Source organism: Nicotiana tabacum, chromosome 13 (assembly GCF_000715075.1).
Source record: "Nicotiana tabacum cultivar K326 chromosome 13, ASM71507v2, whole genome shotgun sequence".
NCBI lineage: Eukaryota > Viridiplantae > Streptophyta > Magnoliopsida > Solanales > Solanaceae > Nicotiana > Nicotiana tabacum.
Genome location: NC_134092.1, coordinates 57,921,327 through 57,939,176, shown reverse-complemented (window position 1 = coordinate 57,939,176; position 17,850 = coordinate 57,921,327). Strand labels below are relative to the sequence as shown.

Here is a 17,850-nt window from a genome sequence, read left to right as displayed (position 1 = left end):
GCCCAATCAACATCTGTGTGCCCAACAATCTGCTCGTGACCATGATCCTTGAATAGTAATTCCTTGCCTGGAGCTGACTTTATATACGGAAGAATGCGAACTGCATCCCAATAACTATCACAAGGAGAATCCATAAACTGACTTACCACACTCACAGGAAAAGAAATGTCAGGTCTAGTCACTGTGAGGTAATTCAATTTGCCAACCAACCTCCTTTATTTCGCAGGATCGCGAAGAGGCTCCCCGTGTCCTGGCAGAAGCTTGGCATTCGAATCCATAGGAGTGTCAACAGGTCTGCAGCCTATCATTCTTGTCTCCTCAAGAATGTCTAAGGCATACTTCCGCTATAAAATAACAATATATGAGCTAGACTGAGCGATCTCAATACCTAGAAAATACTTCAATCTGCCCAGATCCTTAGTTTGAAAGTGCTAAGAGAGATGCTGCTTCAGATTAGTAATATCATCCTGATCATTGCTTGTAATAACAATATTATCAATATAAACCACAAGATAAATGCACAAATTAGAAGCAGAATGCTGATAAAACACAGAGTGATCAACTTCACTACGAGTCATTCTGAACTCCTGAATAACTGTGCTGAACTTACCAAACCAAGCTCTAGGAGACTGTTTCAAACCATATGAGTGACCTGTACAATCGGACCACTAGACTCCCCCTGAGCAACAAAACCAGGGGATTGCTCCATATAAACATCTTCAAGATCACCGTGGAGAAAAACATTCCTAATGTCTAACTGATAAAGAGGCCAATGACGAACAACCATGGACAAAAAGAGGCGAACATATGCTACTTTAGCCGTGGGAGAGAAAGTGTCACTATAATCAAGCCCAAATATTTGAGTGTATCCTTTTGTAACAAGACGATCCTTAAGCCAATCAACCTGGCCATCCGGGCCGGCTTTGACTGCATAAACCCACTGACAACCAACAATAGACTTACCTGAAAGAAGAGGAACAAGCTCCTAATTGTCATTCGCATGTATAGCAGACATCTTGTCAACCATTTTCTGTCGCCATCCTGGATGAGATAGTGCCTCACCTGTAGACTTAGGAATGGAAACAGTGGACAAATACAAAAGCATAATGAGGTGATGACAGGTTATGATAACTTAAATCGACATAATGGGGATTAGGATTAAGTGTGGATTGTACACCTTTACGGAGTGCAATTGGTGGACTAGGAGGAGACAAGTCCGCAGTAGGTGCAGAATCTGATGCTGGACGTGACTCATCTGGGCCTGATGCTGGACGCGGACGAGAATGATAAGTCAAGAGTGGTGGTCTTGTGGCTGGGGATGTAGGAGGAGCAACTGTAGACTCCTTAAAAGTCTGTATATGTAGTAGTGGTTGTGGTGGTGTTGTGGATGTGGATTCCTTACAAGTAGGTACTAGGTACATGTAAGACCTCAGATACATTGGGATGATCAGAAGAAGTAAAGTAAGGTTGAGACTCAAAAAATGTGACATCGGCTGACGTAAGATATCTACGAAGGTCAGGTGAGTAGCAGCGATACCCCTTTTGAACCCGATGATAACCAAGAAAGACACACTTAAGAGCACAAGGAGCTAAGGTGTGAACAAAACATGTACTCCCAAAAACATGAGGAGAAAGATAGTATAAAGGTGACTTACGGAACGATACTGAATGTGGAATCTAATTCTGGATAGCAGATGAAGGCATCCGATTAATCAAGTAACAAGCTGTAAGAACTGCATCGCCCAAAAAATGCAGCGGAACATGGGACTGAATGAGAAGTGTGCGAGTAGTTTCAATGAGATGTCTATTCTTTCTCTCTGCTACCCCATTCTGCTAAGGGGTATACAAACAAGATGTTTGATGGATAGTTTCTTGAGAGGTCATAAACTGCTGAAACTGAGATGATAAGTATTCTGAAGCATTATCACTACGAAAAGTGCGAATAGAAACACGAAATTGATTTTTAATCTCAGCACAAAAATTCTTGGAGATAGAAAACAACTCGGAATGATCTTTCATTAGGAAAATCCAAGTACATCTTGAGTAATCATCAATGAAACTAACAAAACAATGAAATCCTTAGGTTGAACTAACTCTACTAGGACCCCATATATCAGAATAAACTAAAGAAAAAATAGACGCTGAACGACTCTTAGCACTACGCGGAAAGGTGGCTCGGGTATGTTTCCCAAGTTGACACGACTCACAATCTAATGTAGACAAACTAGGCATCATCTTCTGAAGCTTGGATAAACTCAGATGTCCTAAGCGTTTGTAAATTAGGTTTGGAGGATCTGTAACTTGACATGCTGTGGAGGGATTGGGTGAGTTAAGGTAGTAAAGGCCTTGTGATTCACGCCCTGTGCCAATCGTCTGCCCCGTACTGCGGTCCTGTATAATAAAGAATCATCAATAAAATATATACCACAATGGAGGGCACAAGTCAAACGACTAACAGATGCAAGACTAAAAGGACAACCACAGACATAAAGAACGGAATCTAGAGTGACAGAAGATGATGGATTAGCTTGTCCCACTCCTTTTGCCCTAGTTTGGAACCCATTGGCTAAGGTAATAGTAGGAAGAGATTGTGAATACACAATATTCGACAAAAGTGATTTATTACCAGAGATATGATCGAAAGCTCCTCAGTCCATGACCCACGGTCCAAGAGTACTTGACTGAGAAACACAAGCAAAAGAATTACCAGCAACACGAGTATCACTCTGAGCAAGCGAGACTACTTGTGGAGATGTCTGCTTACTTGCTCGATACGAAATGAACTCATTATATTCCCCTTCAGTTAAAGAAAATCCTTGATTACCTGTAGTCTCGGTCTGAGCAACATGAGCGTTTTTGGGTTGTCGACCATGTAAAGAATAACACAGTTCACGAGTATGTCCAAGTTTATTACAATAAGAACACTTGGGTCGAAATCTCCTAAAACGACCTCCTCTATGTCGATTTTTCCATAGCCTGAGTTGTCCGATTTTCCCTTGTCTAATATGCGAGAATAGAGGAATCAACAGTTGGTGGTGAGATAGTGTAACTGGGTGGTGCAGCAAGATGAAGCAATGGAGATAATAGTTCATCATCAACTGTAGGGATCGAAGGACTAGCCAAAATTTGGTCTCTCACCGAGTCAAGGTCATTAAGCAGTCCAACAAGTGTAAGAACTAGAAACATCTTATGTCGTTACTCTTGTTGTTTTTCAACACTAGTAGTGACTGTCATCAACTTCTCAAATTCCTCCATAACTGCCTGCACCTGTCCCAAGTAGGTAGACATATCCAAATCCTGTTTCTTTAAGTTTGTCATCCGAGATATCACATCATAAAAACGAGATATGTCATTAGTGTATATAGTATGAGCCTTCTCCCAAACAGAATAACATGTCTGGAAAGAACGAAACAAAGGCATTATCTTGGAATCAATCGATCGCCACAACGAACTACATAATTGAGCATCAACTTTCTCCCAGAGTGCTTTGGCTTTTCATCTCCATTATAAGTCTTCTTGACTAGGTGATCTTGAACACTTTGACCTTTGCACCACAACTCAATAGAAGAAGCCCAGTCTAAGTAGTTTGAACTTCCCATTAAGGGTTCCGAAGTAATCATCAAACTTGAATTTCCAGAACCGTGCTTTTAGAACCAAAAACATCAAGTCCCAAAGACATTGTTAAACCAAATAGCACAGACAATTAAAAACAATAAAAAGCTCACAGGAACACTGAAGAAAAAACACTGCCTCTCGCCGAAAACTGAACAGTCGCCAGAAATCTCGCCGGAAAATAAAAAAGGCGTCGGAATTTGCTCGGAATAGCCTCGCGAATAAGCTGTCAGGAAATGGCCGGAGGGCAACTCACGCGCCAGCGCGTGAGGAGATCTCACCGGAATTTTTCTTCTTCTGGCCGGCGCGTGTGGGCGCGTGGGGGGTTATTTTCCAGCGGGGTTTGCTGGGGTTTGATCGCCGGAGGGTGTAGGACCCTGTGATGGTGTTGGTTTTAGCACAACACTAAGGGAAACGTAGGTGACGCAATAACAACCCAAGAAGTCGCCGGAAATTGACTCGCGACGACTGTCCGGTGGAGTTCTCTTTTCCGGATGTTTCTCACCAACGCTCTTATTCCATGTGAGAAGTATAGCATGGAAAAGTTTTATTAATTATTTCTAAAGTGCTGTACAATGCCCTATTTATATACAATGATTACATAATAAGAGGTATCTACTTCCCAATGTGGGACATTATACATTACTAAACTATTTAACATTTACTTTTAATGATTGTTGTACTAGGATGACTTGGGTATTTTTGTTAAAGGCCAAAAGTGAAATTTTCTCTTGCTTTCAGTCATTTCATAAGATAGTTTGTACTCAATTTGAGAGTAAGATAAAATTCTTACGAACTGACAACGGCGCATAATACATGGATAAAAATTTTGGTGCTTATTTGGAGTCTTATGGGATTATCCACCAAACAAGTTGTCCTTATACTAGTGCACAAAATGTGGTTGCTGAAAGGAAGAATAGACATTTCTTAGAAGTGGCAAGATCTCTTATGTTTACTATGAATCTACCAAAATCTTACTAGGAGGATGCCATTCTAGTAGTTGTCTATCTCATCAACAGAATGCCGCTTAAAACCCTCAATTTTCAGTGTCCTCTGGAAGCTTTAAAAGGTAAAATGACCATGTTACTCCGAAGGTGCTTGGGTATCTCTGCTTTGTTCATGTTAGATAGTTGTGTAAATAGTCTTAGTCTCATATATAGTAGGAATAGAATATGTCCTAGTAGTAGAATATGTATTATATATATGACTCATTGTATCATTGTTAATAAAATAGATTTTTCTCCCGTGCATTCTCACATAGTATCAGAGTTTCAATGAGAAAATTATCGTTGTGCGTCATTCCAGCGACATACGGAAAGAAAGATCTCATCGCCGTGCAATTTTCCGGCAACATCGTCTTGTTCCCGGGGTTCATCACTGCTACTGTGGTACTATGCATATACCAGTACCACCATCAGATCCGAAATCATTGTGCGACCAAACCCAAGAAATTTCAGTCCCATCGGCATCGGAACAGAAAAATCAGTGCGTCTTTCCGGTTGACGACTCAAGATTGATTTGCATTATCTTCTCATCGTTAAGTGTTGTGTGAAAACCAACATTACCATCTTGTTCGGAAAAGTCAGGCGACAAAACCCTAGTCAATCGCTCACGCGCCTCCACGCGCCGCCAGAACTAGGGATCCAACGAGTTACAGTAACTTTTCCGACGCGTGTGAGCCATTCCGGCCACTTTCTGATAAAACTTCTTCTGGACAAGTTCTTGTCCATTGATACCGAGCCTACCCATATAAATTACATCAAATTCTGACAACTTTTATTTTTTCCGGCGTGAACAGTGATTTCTAAAAAGGTTTTATTTTCTGGTGGTGTTTTAGAACCTATTTTGTAGTGTGAAATTCGGCCTAGTCTCACAATTTTCAAATGTATCCGGCGACCTTTCGGCCAACTTCTGTTTTGTCAGCAACCACTTGATTTTGTTGCTCATGGGGAGTCTAGTGGCCTTGTATGTCGAATGATCATCTTGCAGATATTTTCACCAAGTGATTCACTAGTCCTCGTATTAGTTACATATGTAACAAGCTCGATACATATGATTTGTATGCACCGGCTTGAGGGGGAGTGTTAGATAGTTATATGTAAATAGTCTCAGTCTCATATGTAGTAGGAATAGAATATGTCCTAGTCCCATATGTAGTAGGAGTAGAATATGTATTATATATAGGGCTTATTTTATCATTGTTAATAAAATAGATTTTTTTTCTGTGCATTCTCACAGTTCACACTAGAAACTCTGGGAAACTTGATCCTAGAGCTCTTAAATGTGTCTTTATCAGGCGTTCCCCAACACAAAAGGGTAAAATGCTATCATCCTCCCTCTAGGAGATCCTTTGTCAGCATGGTGTTACCTTTCAAGAATCTGGGCCCTATTTCAGTATTACACCATCACCTCTTCTGGGGGAGAGCTATAAGAAGGAAGAGATTATTCTCCCTAGAGCCACTATTGATACCACTACTACTATCACTACCACTACCACTACCACTACCACTACCACGAAGGAAAGTGAATTGGAGAAAGAATTAAGGGGGAGACTATTGGGCGTTTGGACAGACCTGATTTGATAACTTACTCAAGAAGAAATGGAGCAGAAAAAGCCATCAATGCAATCTACTGAAGATGAATCCTTTTCTGCCGAACTCTTTTCTACTGGTGAGTTATCTACATTTCCTAATGAGATAAATTTGCCTATTGCTCGCAGAAAAGGAGTAAGATCTTGCACCACCAAACACCCTTTATCTAATTTTGTTTTCTATATAGCCTTTGCCTTGTCTATTTCTTCTGTGTCTATTCCCCATAATTGGAGGGAAGCTTTTGCCGATCCTAAATGGAAGCAAGCTTTGATTGAAGAAATGAAGGCCTTGTCAAAAAAAGGCACTTTGGAGCATGTCACATCAACCCCAGACAAGAAGTTGGTTGGTTTCAAATGGGTCTTCACTGTGAAACACAAAACTGATGGCTAGGTTGAAAGATTCAAAGCAAGATTGGTGGCTAAGGGATTCACTCAAACTTATTGAGTGGACTATCAAGAAACATTTGCTCGTGTTGCTAAAATGAACACTATTAGAATACTTTTATCTTGTGTAGCTAATCTTGATTGGGACTTACAACAGTTTGATGTGAAAAATGCTTTTCTTAATGGAGACTTGGAAGAAGTGTATATGGAAATTTGATACTGAACAGAGTCGAGGAAATGTGTGCAGATTGAAGAAAGCCCTGTACGGATTGAAGGAATCTCCTAGAGCTTGGTTTAACAGATTTTGCAAAGCAATGATCTCGTTTGGTTACCAATAGAGCAATGCTGATCATACTCCCTTCATAAGACCTCAAAGCGGTAAAGTCACTCTTCTCATAGTTTATGTTGATGATATAGTAATGACAAGAGATGACAAAGAGTAGATTGTTCGGCTGAAGAAGCCGTTGGCACAGGAATTCGAGATCAATGATCTTGGAAAATTGCAGTACTTGTTGGGAATTGAGGTTGCCAGAAGGAAAAGGGGAATCTTTACTTCTCAAAGAAAGTATATTTTAGATCTCTTGAAAGAAACTGGTATGACATGATGCAAACCAGCAGAATCGCCTATTGAAAGTAATCACAAGTTACAAACAGGAGTTGGAGAGTCTGTTGATAAGGAGAGATATCAGAGGTTGGTTGGAAGACTATCTCTCCCACACTAGACCAAATATAGCTTACTCAGTCAGCCTGGTAAGTCAGTTCATGCATGATCCTAGGGATTCTCATATGCAAGTTGTCTTCCACATTTTGCGGTGTCTAAAGTCTGCTCCAGGCAAAGGTCTCCTTTTCTCCAAACATGGTGTATAGAAGCTTATGCAAATGCAAATTGGGCTGGATCTCTAGATGACAGAAGATCTACTTCCGGTTATTGTACACTCGTAGGAACTTGGTTACTTGGAGAAGCAAGAAGCAAAGGTAGTTGCTAGATCAAGTGCCGAGGCAGAATATAGAACTATGGCCTAGGGTTTTTGTGAACTTTTGTGGTTACAAAAGCTACTAGAGGAATTGAAATTGTATAGAAAAGGGAAACTTTCCTTGTATTGTGATAACAAGACTGCAATCAACATAACTCATAATCCTGTCCAGCATGACCGAACGAAACATGTTGAAATTGATCGACACTTCATCAAAGAAAAGATTACAGATGGTGTTTTGACTTTAATTCATGTATCATCAGAGAAACAACTAGCTGATGTGTTTACAAAAGGTCTCAAGTCTCAACAGACGAACCTTCCACACTTTAGTTTGCAAGTGGGGCATGTGTGACATATTTGCACCAACTTGAGGGAGAGTGTTGACTAGCTTGATTGTAGGAAACTTAATTTTAGGAGATTTGATTATGTTGACTAGCTTGATTGTAGGAAACTTAATTTTAGGAGATTTGATTCTATTCTAGGAGATTTTATTCTAATTAATTTGTGTAGTAACTGTAATTGATTTCCTCTCCTAAATTAGCCATAGGAACCTCTATATAAATAATAGTGCTCGTTGGATGTAAAAACATACTGAAACACAAGAAGTTTCATTCTTCTTCTTGAAATCTTCAGTTATATGCCATTTATGTAATTAAGAAATCTCGTACGATCTGTCACTTAACGTTTTATTTCAAAAAGTGTCAAAATTTAGTAGTTATCCATTTGTTCAGTAGCACAAATAATTTCAGCAAAATACTATAACTATTCTAGCAACTGTCACTAGTAATATTACTTTTAAATGGAAGGATTTGGAAGGGAAGGGAAGGGAAGGAGAGGGGACAATTTCTTGTCCTAAGTTTATTTTGAGAATACAATATTATTCTCTCCTTTTCTTTCCTTCAGTTCCTTTCCATTCTAAATATCGAGATTCTATACACATGATTTTCTGAAATTGTCTAGTAATTTTTATTAATTTGGTTTAGTTTGATTTGATTTGATTGAGTTAGTTGCTGTAAATCAGCTATATATTAGGAGATTGACATCAAGTCTCACTTCTCTTCAATTTCAAATCTCCTATTATTACCAATGTAAAATTGCAAATTGATAATGATCGCGTATTATGATTTGCTTTGGTTGATATATGGTTTGTGGAGTAGTGTTATAACAATTATGTAGTTAAGAATCCTAGTAAAATTATTGCTACTGACATGTTGCTGCTTTATCTTGTTCATACAGTGCAGAAATGTTGTCTGGCTACCTGGATCTCTATCAGAAGCTTCTGTTACAGAGAATACGTGCACCAGCTGCGGTCCAGGTTGCTTCTTGGAGTTTTTCTTTTCTTGTACTGGATTGGACAACCTTATCCTATACATCTTTTTCTATGTTTGGTTTCCTGATTTCCAAAGATGACATTCAGGACCAGTATACAAGATTCAATTTAGATTTCGCCGGCTGGAAATACCGCCAAATTATAGTGCTCAACATATAGGTAAGATGGAAAGTCGATCTCGTCTAAGTCTTCCTAAGAGACCCTATCCCTTTTTATTGTTCAATGGAACGTTAAATAGTTGAAAATATTTTCTTCCTTGAACAAATGTGTATAAAGAATTACAAGGCTTGCTGGCTCCCTTTTAAAATCTCTTCTCTTTGATTTCCTATCTTCTTACTTTATTTCCAATTATTTAATAGAGCTAATAGTCTTTTCGTTGAACATATGTGTTGTGAGTTCTCAAATGCTGAAATGGAGAAGTCTGAATGATGAATATGCTGCATGATAATGTACTGAAAGGAATTGAAAGTCATTCTATTTTAAATTATTAAGCATGAGAATGTGCATGCTCAATATTAAATTGTTTACAATCCACCTCTTCTTTTCTGGGTGCAACATTTGTTATAGATGGTTAAAGTTAAACAAATCTTTGCCAAGTTTGATACTTTAAAGTTTGGTGGGTGTTGATGGCGGGACTTCACATTTGGTAGTGACAGTAAGAGAGCGACGTGTGAGGCATACCGAAATGAACTAGTTGTGTTAAACATTCCAAGAGCGGCACAAAAGCGAATGAGATCACTGTGGTGTCATTGCTGACAGCACCAGTCATGGTGTGGTTGGTTGAGTTGGAGAATATTATTTTCACCAATCAAACAGAAAGAGACATATTTTGGTGCTATGATATATGATTGTGTTTTCTTTTCAGTGGCACAGGGGATCATAAATTAAAAATAAGGAGAGTCTGACAAAAGATTAAACTGTCACACTCTGCAAGGAGTTATCTTTTAGCATAAAATACAAAAATGTCTCAAAAATTATATATGCATTATAAAGTCATGGAACTTATGAAGTGCATGCACAATGTTAATGTTGCTTCTAGACAGTGCAGCTATATAACAGTGAAAGTTCTATAATCTTCTCAGGTTGCATTGGTGGCTGTGATGATATTCTAAGGCAGCTGGTGGAAATTTGCGGAACTGGTTCTCGCAGTAGTTCAAACACTTTCGGTATGTAAGGAACACCCGTCCAGAGCTTTTGTTTCGATGTAGTTTTATTTGCAATTCTGATGATTGCTTTCCTTTTTGAGGTTATCTTATGGCCCTTAAAACGATTGTTTGTTTTTCTAAAACAGAACATGCTTTCTTTTTCTTCCCAAAAAACAGTTGGAAAACAAAACTGGAAAACGAATCTCCCTTTTTTTTCTGACGAAAAACGAAACTTCCATTGCCGTTTTCTTTTTTTGGAAAACAATAGGCTCCCTGTGGGACCACTCTCTGCAAAGGCTGTGTTGAGTTGTCCCACATCGGTGGAATTTGAGGTCCTTGGTCTCCTTATAGGGTCTTGGGCAATCCTCACCTTATAAGCTAGCTTTTGGGGTTGAGTTAGGTCAAGGTCCATTTATTATGGTATCAGAGCTACTCTTGTGTCAGCCTTGCCGATAGTGGGTCAGAGTTCGACTGAGTTTAGGCAAATCTCGGTTAGGCGGGGCAAACCTCAGTGCTGAGTCTAGGCAGCAAATCCCCGTTAGGCGAGGCAAACCTCAGTGATGAGTCTAGGCTAATCCTATAAAGAGGGGGTGTATGTAACACCCAAGACTTTAGACAGAGTCCCACATCGACAAAACTTATAAGTTAACAAGCCTTAGACCCTAGTAACGCATTTTAAACCCGTGAGGGCCTAGGCCCAGAGCGGACAATATTTCTAGCGGGTTGGGCTGTTACAGATGGTATTAGAGGCAGGCCCATCCTAATTATTGTTACCGATGTTGGACCCCCATTTATGTTGTCCACGCTCCAGTTTGCAGGCCTGGGCGTGAGGAGGGGTGTTAAGTTATCCCACATCAGTGGAATTTGAGGTCCTCGGTCTCCTTATATGGTATTGGGCAATCCTCACCTCATAAGCTAGCTTTTGTGGTTGAGTTAGGCCCAAGGTCTATTTATTATGGTATCAGAGGCAGGCCCATCCCAATTATTGTTACCGATGTTGGGCCCCCATTTATGTTGTCTACGCTCCAGTTTGCAGGCCTGGGCGTGAGGATGGGTGTTGAATTGTCCCACATCAGTGAGATTTGAGGTCCTTGGTTTCCTTATATGGTCTTGGGCAATTCTCACCTCATAAGCTAGCTTTTGGGTTGAGTTAGGCCCAAAGTCCATTTATTAGGCTGAAACGCCTTTGATCTCTTGCTCAAAAAGAATTATTTTGTCTGGATTTGATTTTTCCCCTTGAAATGAAAAATGATTTATTTGGAAATATGATTAGTAGCATCTGCAGATGTTTAATCAGTTTTAATCTAATTAATTTCACCCATATGAAAGTTCTAAAAAAATGCTTTAGTGTTTTAGGGTACAAAACCAAAACTAAGGCAAAACCAACCATTTTCTATATCAAATGCCCTAAGTTAGATACCTTTGAGTTACAGTCAAATTAATACTATGAACTTTTTCTTCTGATGTTTCGGTAGTTTCATTCATCAGAATTAAATTTGAAATATGATTGAATGCAGTTCTTACTATAATTTGGTTTAATTTCAAATTACGCTCTTCATTGAACTGTGTGAGGAACTTCTGTGACATGAAAAATGCCGAAGTTGGAGTTGCTGTTGTCCACATGTAGGGCTCATGAAAAAGAATCAGATCCACATGTGAGGGGCCGTGTTGAGATACAATATAATTAAGTAATTAAAAGTGTGCTCTCACTCTAACAGCTTAAGCTTTTAGATGAGATGTTCAAACACTTCAACTCTGATTTTCATATGGTTCAAGTTTGAATAGTGGTAGCGATTATGACTTGCAAATATTTCTGCTTTTACTTTGCTCGATCATTTCCCTTTAGCTCTTCAATTTAAATGTTTGTATCTAGTTTAGAGTCTGAGCATTACTCATCTGTTACTGGTGAGTAAGTCCCTTCAAATCCAAAAGCCTACTTGGTCTGTTAGATGCGACAAGAGTAAATATTAACCTTTGCCATCTATAATCGTATTCTTCTTTTGCTAGAAACTTTGTCGCAGAAAGTACTTTTTGGTTATGTCAGCACGAAAATTTGCACATGAAATTGGGCCAAAGTAATTTGAGTTTCATCTCCAGCTAGTGGCCGGATATGGAAGCAAGCTGGATAAATGTGCAAAGCCATAGAGCTCAACCGGCTACAGGAACTTCAGCTTAGAATTTTAGGAGTCAAGCGTATAATCCTCTTTCCAGATGACCAAGTCGTCCAAGGTTTTTACCTCTTCATGACTCGTGTCAAGTAACTCCCTAGAATATGTGACAAGAGAGCTACAGTTGAACGTGGGAAGAAGGTGGTCAGTTGAGGTGCAACAGGGACAACCAAATGTGCATTGATCACTATGGCATGGCACTAGCAAGACCGTGCCCAGATATTAGAGATAGAATTGAGACATGATTAAAAATGGTTTATGCCCATAGCTGCTGGTCATATGCATAGGAACTTTTGTATAGAGAAGGACATATCCGATCATCACAACAATTCATACAACTTATTCTCATTTCATTGCAATTCTTTTAAGCTTTCTTTACAGCTTTTGTTTACAAGCTTTCATAGGTTCTCTCTTACACAGCTTCAGTACATGACTTTCAAACTACTAATGCTTTCAAGAAGTAAAACGAGAAATCCATAGTTGATATGGCAAGCAGTACTCGACAGTACAGCACATGCATCTCATCGTCTTGGGAGCACTCATAGTTATTTGAGTCATTGCATTAGGGCAGTAAAACTACAAAACCAATCAGAGTCCCTTCCTCAACATTAATCATTTGACTTTCATTTAGAAATCGTCTGTTGACGATTTCGGCTGCCACAGCCAACCCAGGAAAATTTCAATTTTGAGTACTCTTTAGTTTTTCACTTGATGATTTAGTTAGGAAAGATTAGTGCATAATGCCATCAAACATCTGAAACTTTTGGTATGAATGTCATGATTTATTTGTTGCTGGAGGGACTTAATTTCCTGAGTGATATACTTGACATCCTTAGGACTGACTGTAGCTGGGCTTTTTTTGCCAGGCAGAGGACGAGGAAACCCTAGAGCATCCAGCAGTGCACAGAGAGGCAATTCCAGAGCACAAGGTTCTTGTGCATACTGCAGGCAAACAGGGCATTTGTCAAATGATTGTCCTTCACAGGCTTCTCGTAGTCGCACTGCTCGGTCTCAGGAAGTTGACTTGCAAAATGGTTTGTTGCTCTTCTGTTACCTTATCTGTATATCTTGTGTACAATGACCAACAGCCCTGCAATTTTCTCACCTTCCCTGTGGTCCCCAATGAAAAGATAATGACGCAGAGGTAATGTTTGTTCACTGGTTGACTTGATGTCATGTTGAGGAGACTAACATCCATTGTTAAAATAATATTGTTAGTCCCACATTAGTTGAGGAAATGTGTTGTTGTTTCTTTGTATGTCTTGGACAATCTTCACATGAGTTAAGCCCAAACTCTTTTTTACATGGTCTCAGAGCCAAACCCCATCCTTTTCTTGGTTTTACCCAACTTTCGGCCCCCATGTTATGTTGTCGATGCTAGAGATGTCTAAAGCTAGGTATGCGGGGATGTTATAGTCTCATATTGGTTGGTAATCCTCACCTCATGAGCTAGTTTTTGGGTTGAGTTAGATAGAAGTCCATTTCTTATACAAATATTGGCAATAGTAAGTGTTGCTTAGTACTCCCTCCTTCCCAATTTTATGTGAAAGTGTTTGACTGAGCCCAAAAATAAGAAATAGAGAAAGATTTTACAAACTCAAACCATAGAAATTTGTGTGGCTAGAAATCATCACATTAAGAGTGAAAAGGAAAATTTAAAGTTGAATTGTTACTAAATATAGAAAGATGTTATTCTTTTTGGGGCTGACTAACAAGTAGGGGTGTCAATGGATATTTAAAAACCGATTAAACCGACCGCACCGTACCGTACCGAACCGACTTTTAGGTTTCTTTTAATAAAACCGTAGGTTTTTATACAAATCTATAACCGTACCAATAATTAGGGTCGGTTTTTTATTTTATAAAAATAAACCGAAAAAATACCGAACTGTATCGAATAAATTTACAATGTAAAAAATATATTTATATATTAAGTTTAAAAATAATAAAGCATTAAATTTTATCTTGGGCCTTGGAATTATGAAACAGTTACAAGCCAACAAGTAATTTTACTCAAAATCCTAATTCCTAAACCTATTATGCTACTCATATTGAAACTAAATTATTTCCAACATGTTCACTAGCAAGATACAAGGAATTGTAGCGATTATGAGTCGCAAACTACAATGTATTGAATATGTTTCCTTTCGTATGATTTTGATTTATCTTTTTGAATATTTAATCTTCTATAGACTTTATTCTTGAATCCCAACTTGGTTAATATTTTTTCACTCGTGTGATTTATATTTTTTTTGTATTTGCTTAGTTTCTTTTACGCTGATGTAGAATAGTTGATGGATCTATACTCTAGCCATCTTTCATATTTTCTTTAATTTATCACCTTTTAAACTGTAAAAATGTCTAGAGAGTTTTACTAAGTCCTATAAAAGTACATATGTTATTGCATTCTACTTCTACTAGTGACTTTTACATGACATTAAAAAACATTACCGAAAATTTACCGAACCGCACTGATACAGAAGAGAAACCAAAATGATTGAGACGGTTTCGAAAAGTCTAATTTTGGTTATACATAATAGAATAACCGAAAAATTGTATGGTACAAATTTTATAAAATAACCGGCCAAACCGAACCATTGACTCCCCTACTAACAAAGAAAGAGTGTCGCATAAATTGGGACAGAGTGAGTGCAATGGTACCGATTTTTGAAATTAAACACAATGGTATTGCAACTTCGCCACTTCTATGACAAAAAAATTGAAACTTAGAGAGTCAATGGTTTTCTTCTATTGCTTCCGTAGTTCATTTTTGGAATGACAAAAGTTATCCTTTGGCCCACCAAATTGGTCAGAGTATGTGATATCGCGGGTGTTCATGAAAAATTGAAAAACCAAACCAAACCGATAAAAAAATCGACAACTTTTTGGTTGGTTTTGGTTTTGAATTTTAAGAACCGATCAAATTTGGTTTTGTTTTGGTTTTAGTTTTAAGCAAAAAATAACCAAAAAAACACACACACACACACACACACACACACACACACACACACACACACACACACACACACACAAATATATATATATATATATATATATATATATATATATATATATATATATATATATATATATATATATATATATTATAAGTTTTTAAATTTTATGGTATACATATTAATTGTTTGCACTCTTAGTTGGTATTGTAGTTCTTTGCCTTTACAAAAATGTAGTTCTTTGTCTTAATTGGTTTGGTTTCTTTTTAGGAGAAAACCGACTCATACTGAACCATGAACACCAGATATCCATAGAATTTTGGTTATCCCGCTATTTACCTCCCTTACTAACCTGAGGATGTTCTCCAGTTACTTTTACTCTCTATCCTTTCCAATTCTCACCCTATCAAATAGAATATCGTTAAAGCAACTAAAGAGTACATGAAGTGATACTGTGAGGACAGAATTCAAAATGCGAAAAAAATATATTGGTATGTGATGTGATATAGGATAGATCCTGCTCTATTGTTAATTACAAACTTTATAGCTAATCCTTTCTAACAATGCAGGAGAACCTTTGATCCCTTGTAATTCATGTGGAGAGCCTTGCAATTTGCGCACTGCCAATACTGCCAACAACAGGGGAAGAAAGTTCTTTTCATGTCAATCACGGGAGTGCAATTTTTTTGTGTAGGGAAAACTATATTTCAACATGATATTTTATTTTTGGAAATAGTTTCCACCTGAAAACTTACTATATGTAATCTTTTCTATCTTGTTGTACCTTCTCTCTCCAGGTCTTGATTATAAAGCTAAAAACACCATGATCTAGAAAGATATAACTCTGTAAACCTTGACAACTAATTATATAGCTCACCAAAATATTGCCTCAGATAGTTGATATTCTGTTCAGCCAACCTGTAAAAAACTGCTACAACACTTGTAGCTGACGCTCATTTGCAAATAGAATTCATAGCATTATACTGCTGGAAAATCATTTGTATATTGGAGTAATTACTGTCCTAGAGGACGACGAGATTGAATTTCTGACATTGGAACTTCGTTATAATTGCTTAGATTTATCTGTATTACTCAGAGCTCTTGATAACATTAAAGTAGTTTGCTAGTTGATACAATCTTTTTTGCCTGGCATTGCAGTTGGGAAGATACCCTCAATGGAGGTGAGCGTACAAATACTTCTGCGTCCACTAGCAGCAGAAGAGGTGGCCGTGGCCAAGGTGGTCCAAATACCAGTGGTGTGTCATTTGTGTCAGCAACAGGTGAACCAATAACTGGCAGATGTTTCATTTGCGGTGATCCAGGTCACTTTGCTAATGTATGTCCACGTCGTGGTTGATGAATTTTGAATTCTCTTGCATTAAAGATGTTTTTGCATTGAAATAGGCCAATCTTAACTCGCAGAATTAGGTTCATTCTTTTTATGGTACCATTATGTGTGCTTCGTCATTCTAATTGTTGGTCTCTTCTAAGTAGGATGTGAATGTATCACCTCTTTTGGTGTATATAGCATAGCAGTTTTAGGAAACTTTTTAACTCTGTTCAGTAGTTTCTGTAGTATATATGTATTGAGACATTTCTTTTGGAGTGAAATGTTAAGCTTTGCACAATCTCAGAACTCCGGTTTTACATATGGACCTTTGCCTATTGAATGAACTCTTTGAGCTTTGTTTATTACTCTCTCCATTCCAATTTATATGGCGGTATTTGACTCGGCACGGAGATTAAGAAAGAAAAAAAATCTCTCGAAAAACTTATGGTCTAAAATAAGCTATAGATATTTGTGTGGCTATAAATCATCTCATAAAGGGTAAAATAGAAAGTTTTAAGTTAAATTGTTTCTAAATAAGAAAGTATGACACTTTTTAGGACAGACTAAAAAGAAAAGTATGACACAAATTGAGATAGAGGGAGTATTGTAATACTTCCGGTTCTTGTTGTAGCAAGTTACTTGACGAACGTGTATAACTTTCACTGGGTTTTATCAAAAAGATAATTTATAAAGTTTTAAAACCATGGTAAGCTTGTATTTTCTTTTAGTCCACTAATTTTGGTTTGAATTTTGTGAAATCTCTTCCATTTCCTTTAATTAGAGTTTGAAAGATTTAGGTTCCAATTCTTACACGCAAAACTGATTAGAGTTTAGTTTTGGGTCCCTTTTCTTTTCTAGTTATTTAAAAAGAAGAAGATATAACATCCTTTCGGGTGCTTTGTAGCGCTACTTCCCTTGTTGGTTTGGGATATTACACTTACATTTCTTTAGTTGTTCAGTTGAGCCTATATTTCTCTTGGACATGTATGTGTTAAAAGATTCATGTATAAGTAATATATTTTGGACCTAATAAATCGAATGGGTTGTGGAATCCCTTTTCTGCTTTTGCCTCTCTTATGTCAATATTTTTGTAATGAAACTTGTTTTGATGGATAAATTTTTGGGTTAATTATATTAAATATCCTTGTATTTTAAAATTAAATAATTACACCTCCTATACTATGGAAATCCTACACGTACACTCCTTATGAGGTATATATAATTAATTTTATTAAAACATAATTGTTAAAAGATAAATTAAAATCATAAATAAAAAGTTCTTATATATTTATTTTTTATAAATTTCAAAAAAGAAGATATTCGTGTAAAAGGAGAATATTTTTAATGAGATTTTATAATTTTT

General features: G+C 37.6%; 1 protein-coding gene across 3 annotated transcripts in view; it reads left to right on the top strand.

Annotated features, from left to right (window-relative positions):
- LOC107772126 (DNA topoisomerase 3-alpha) overlaps nucleotides 1-16,790 on the top strand; it is a 55,457-nt gene extending 38,667 nt beyond the window's left edge. For 2 of the 3 annotated variants that reach the window (XM_016591612.2, XM_016591611.2), the window contains 6 exons: nucleotides 8,797-8,875; nucleotides 8,978-9,049; nucleotides 9,973-10,056; nucleotides 13,070-13,237; nucleotides 15,727-15,847; nucleotides 16,316-16,790. In XM_016591612.2, coding sequence (XP_016447098.1) covers nucleotides 8,797-8,875; nucleotides 8,978-9,049; nucleotides 9,973-10,056; nucleotides 13,070-13,237; nucleotides 15,727-15,847; nucleotides 16,316-16,514 — 723 coding nt within the window. In that variant the 3' untranslated portion in view covers nucleotides 16,515-16,790. Of the gene's footprint in view, nucleotides 1-8,796; nucleotides 8,876-8,977; nucleotides 9,050-9,972; nucleotides 10,057-13,069; nucleotides 13,238-15,726; nucleotides 15,848-16,315 lie in introns of those variants that run through there. The other variant, XR_001644988.2, reaches the window with a different exon arrangement.
- The last annotated feature ends 1,060 nt before the right edge of the window (nucleotides 16,791-17,850 follow it).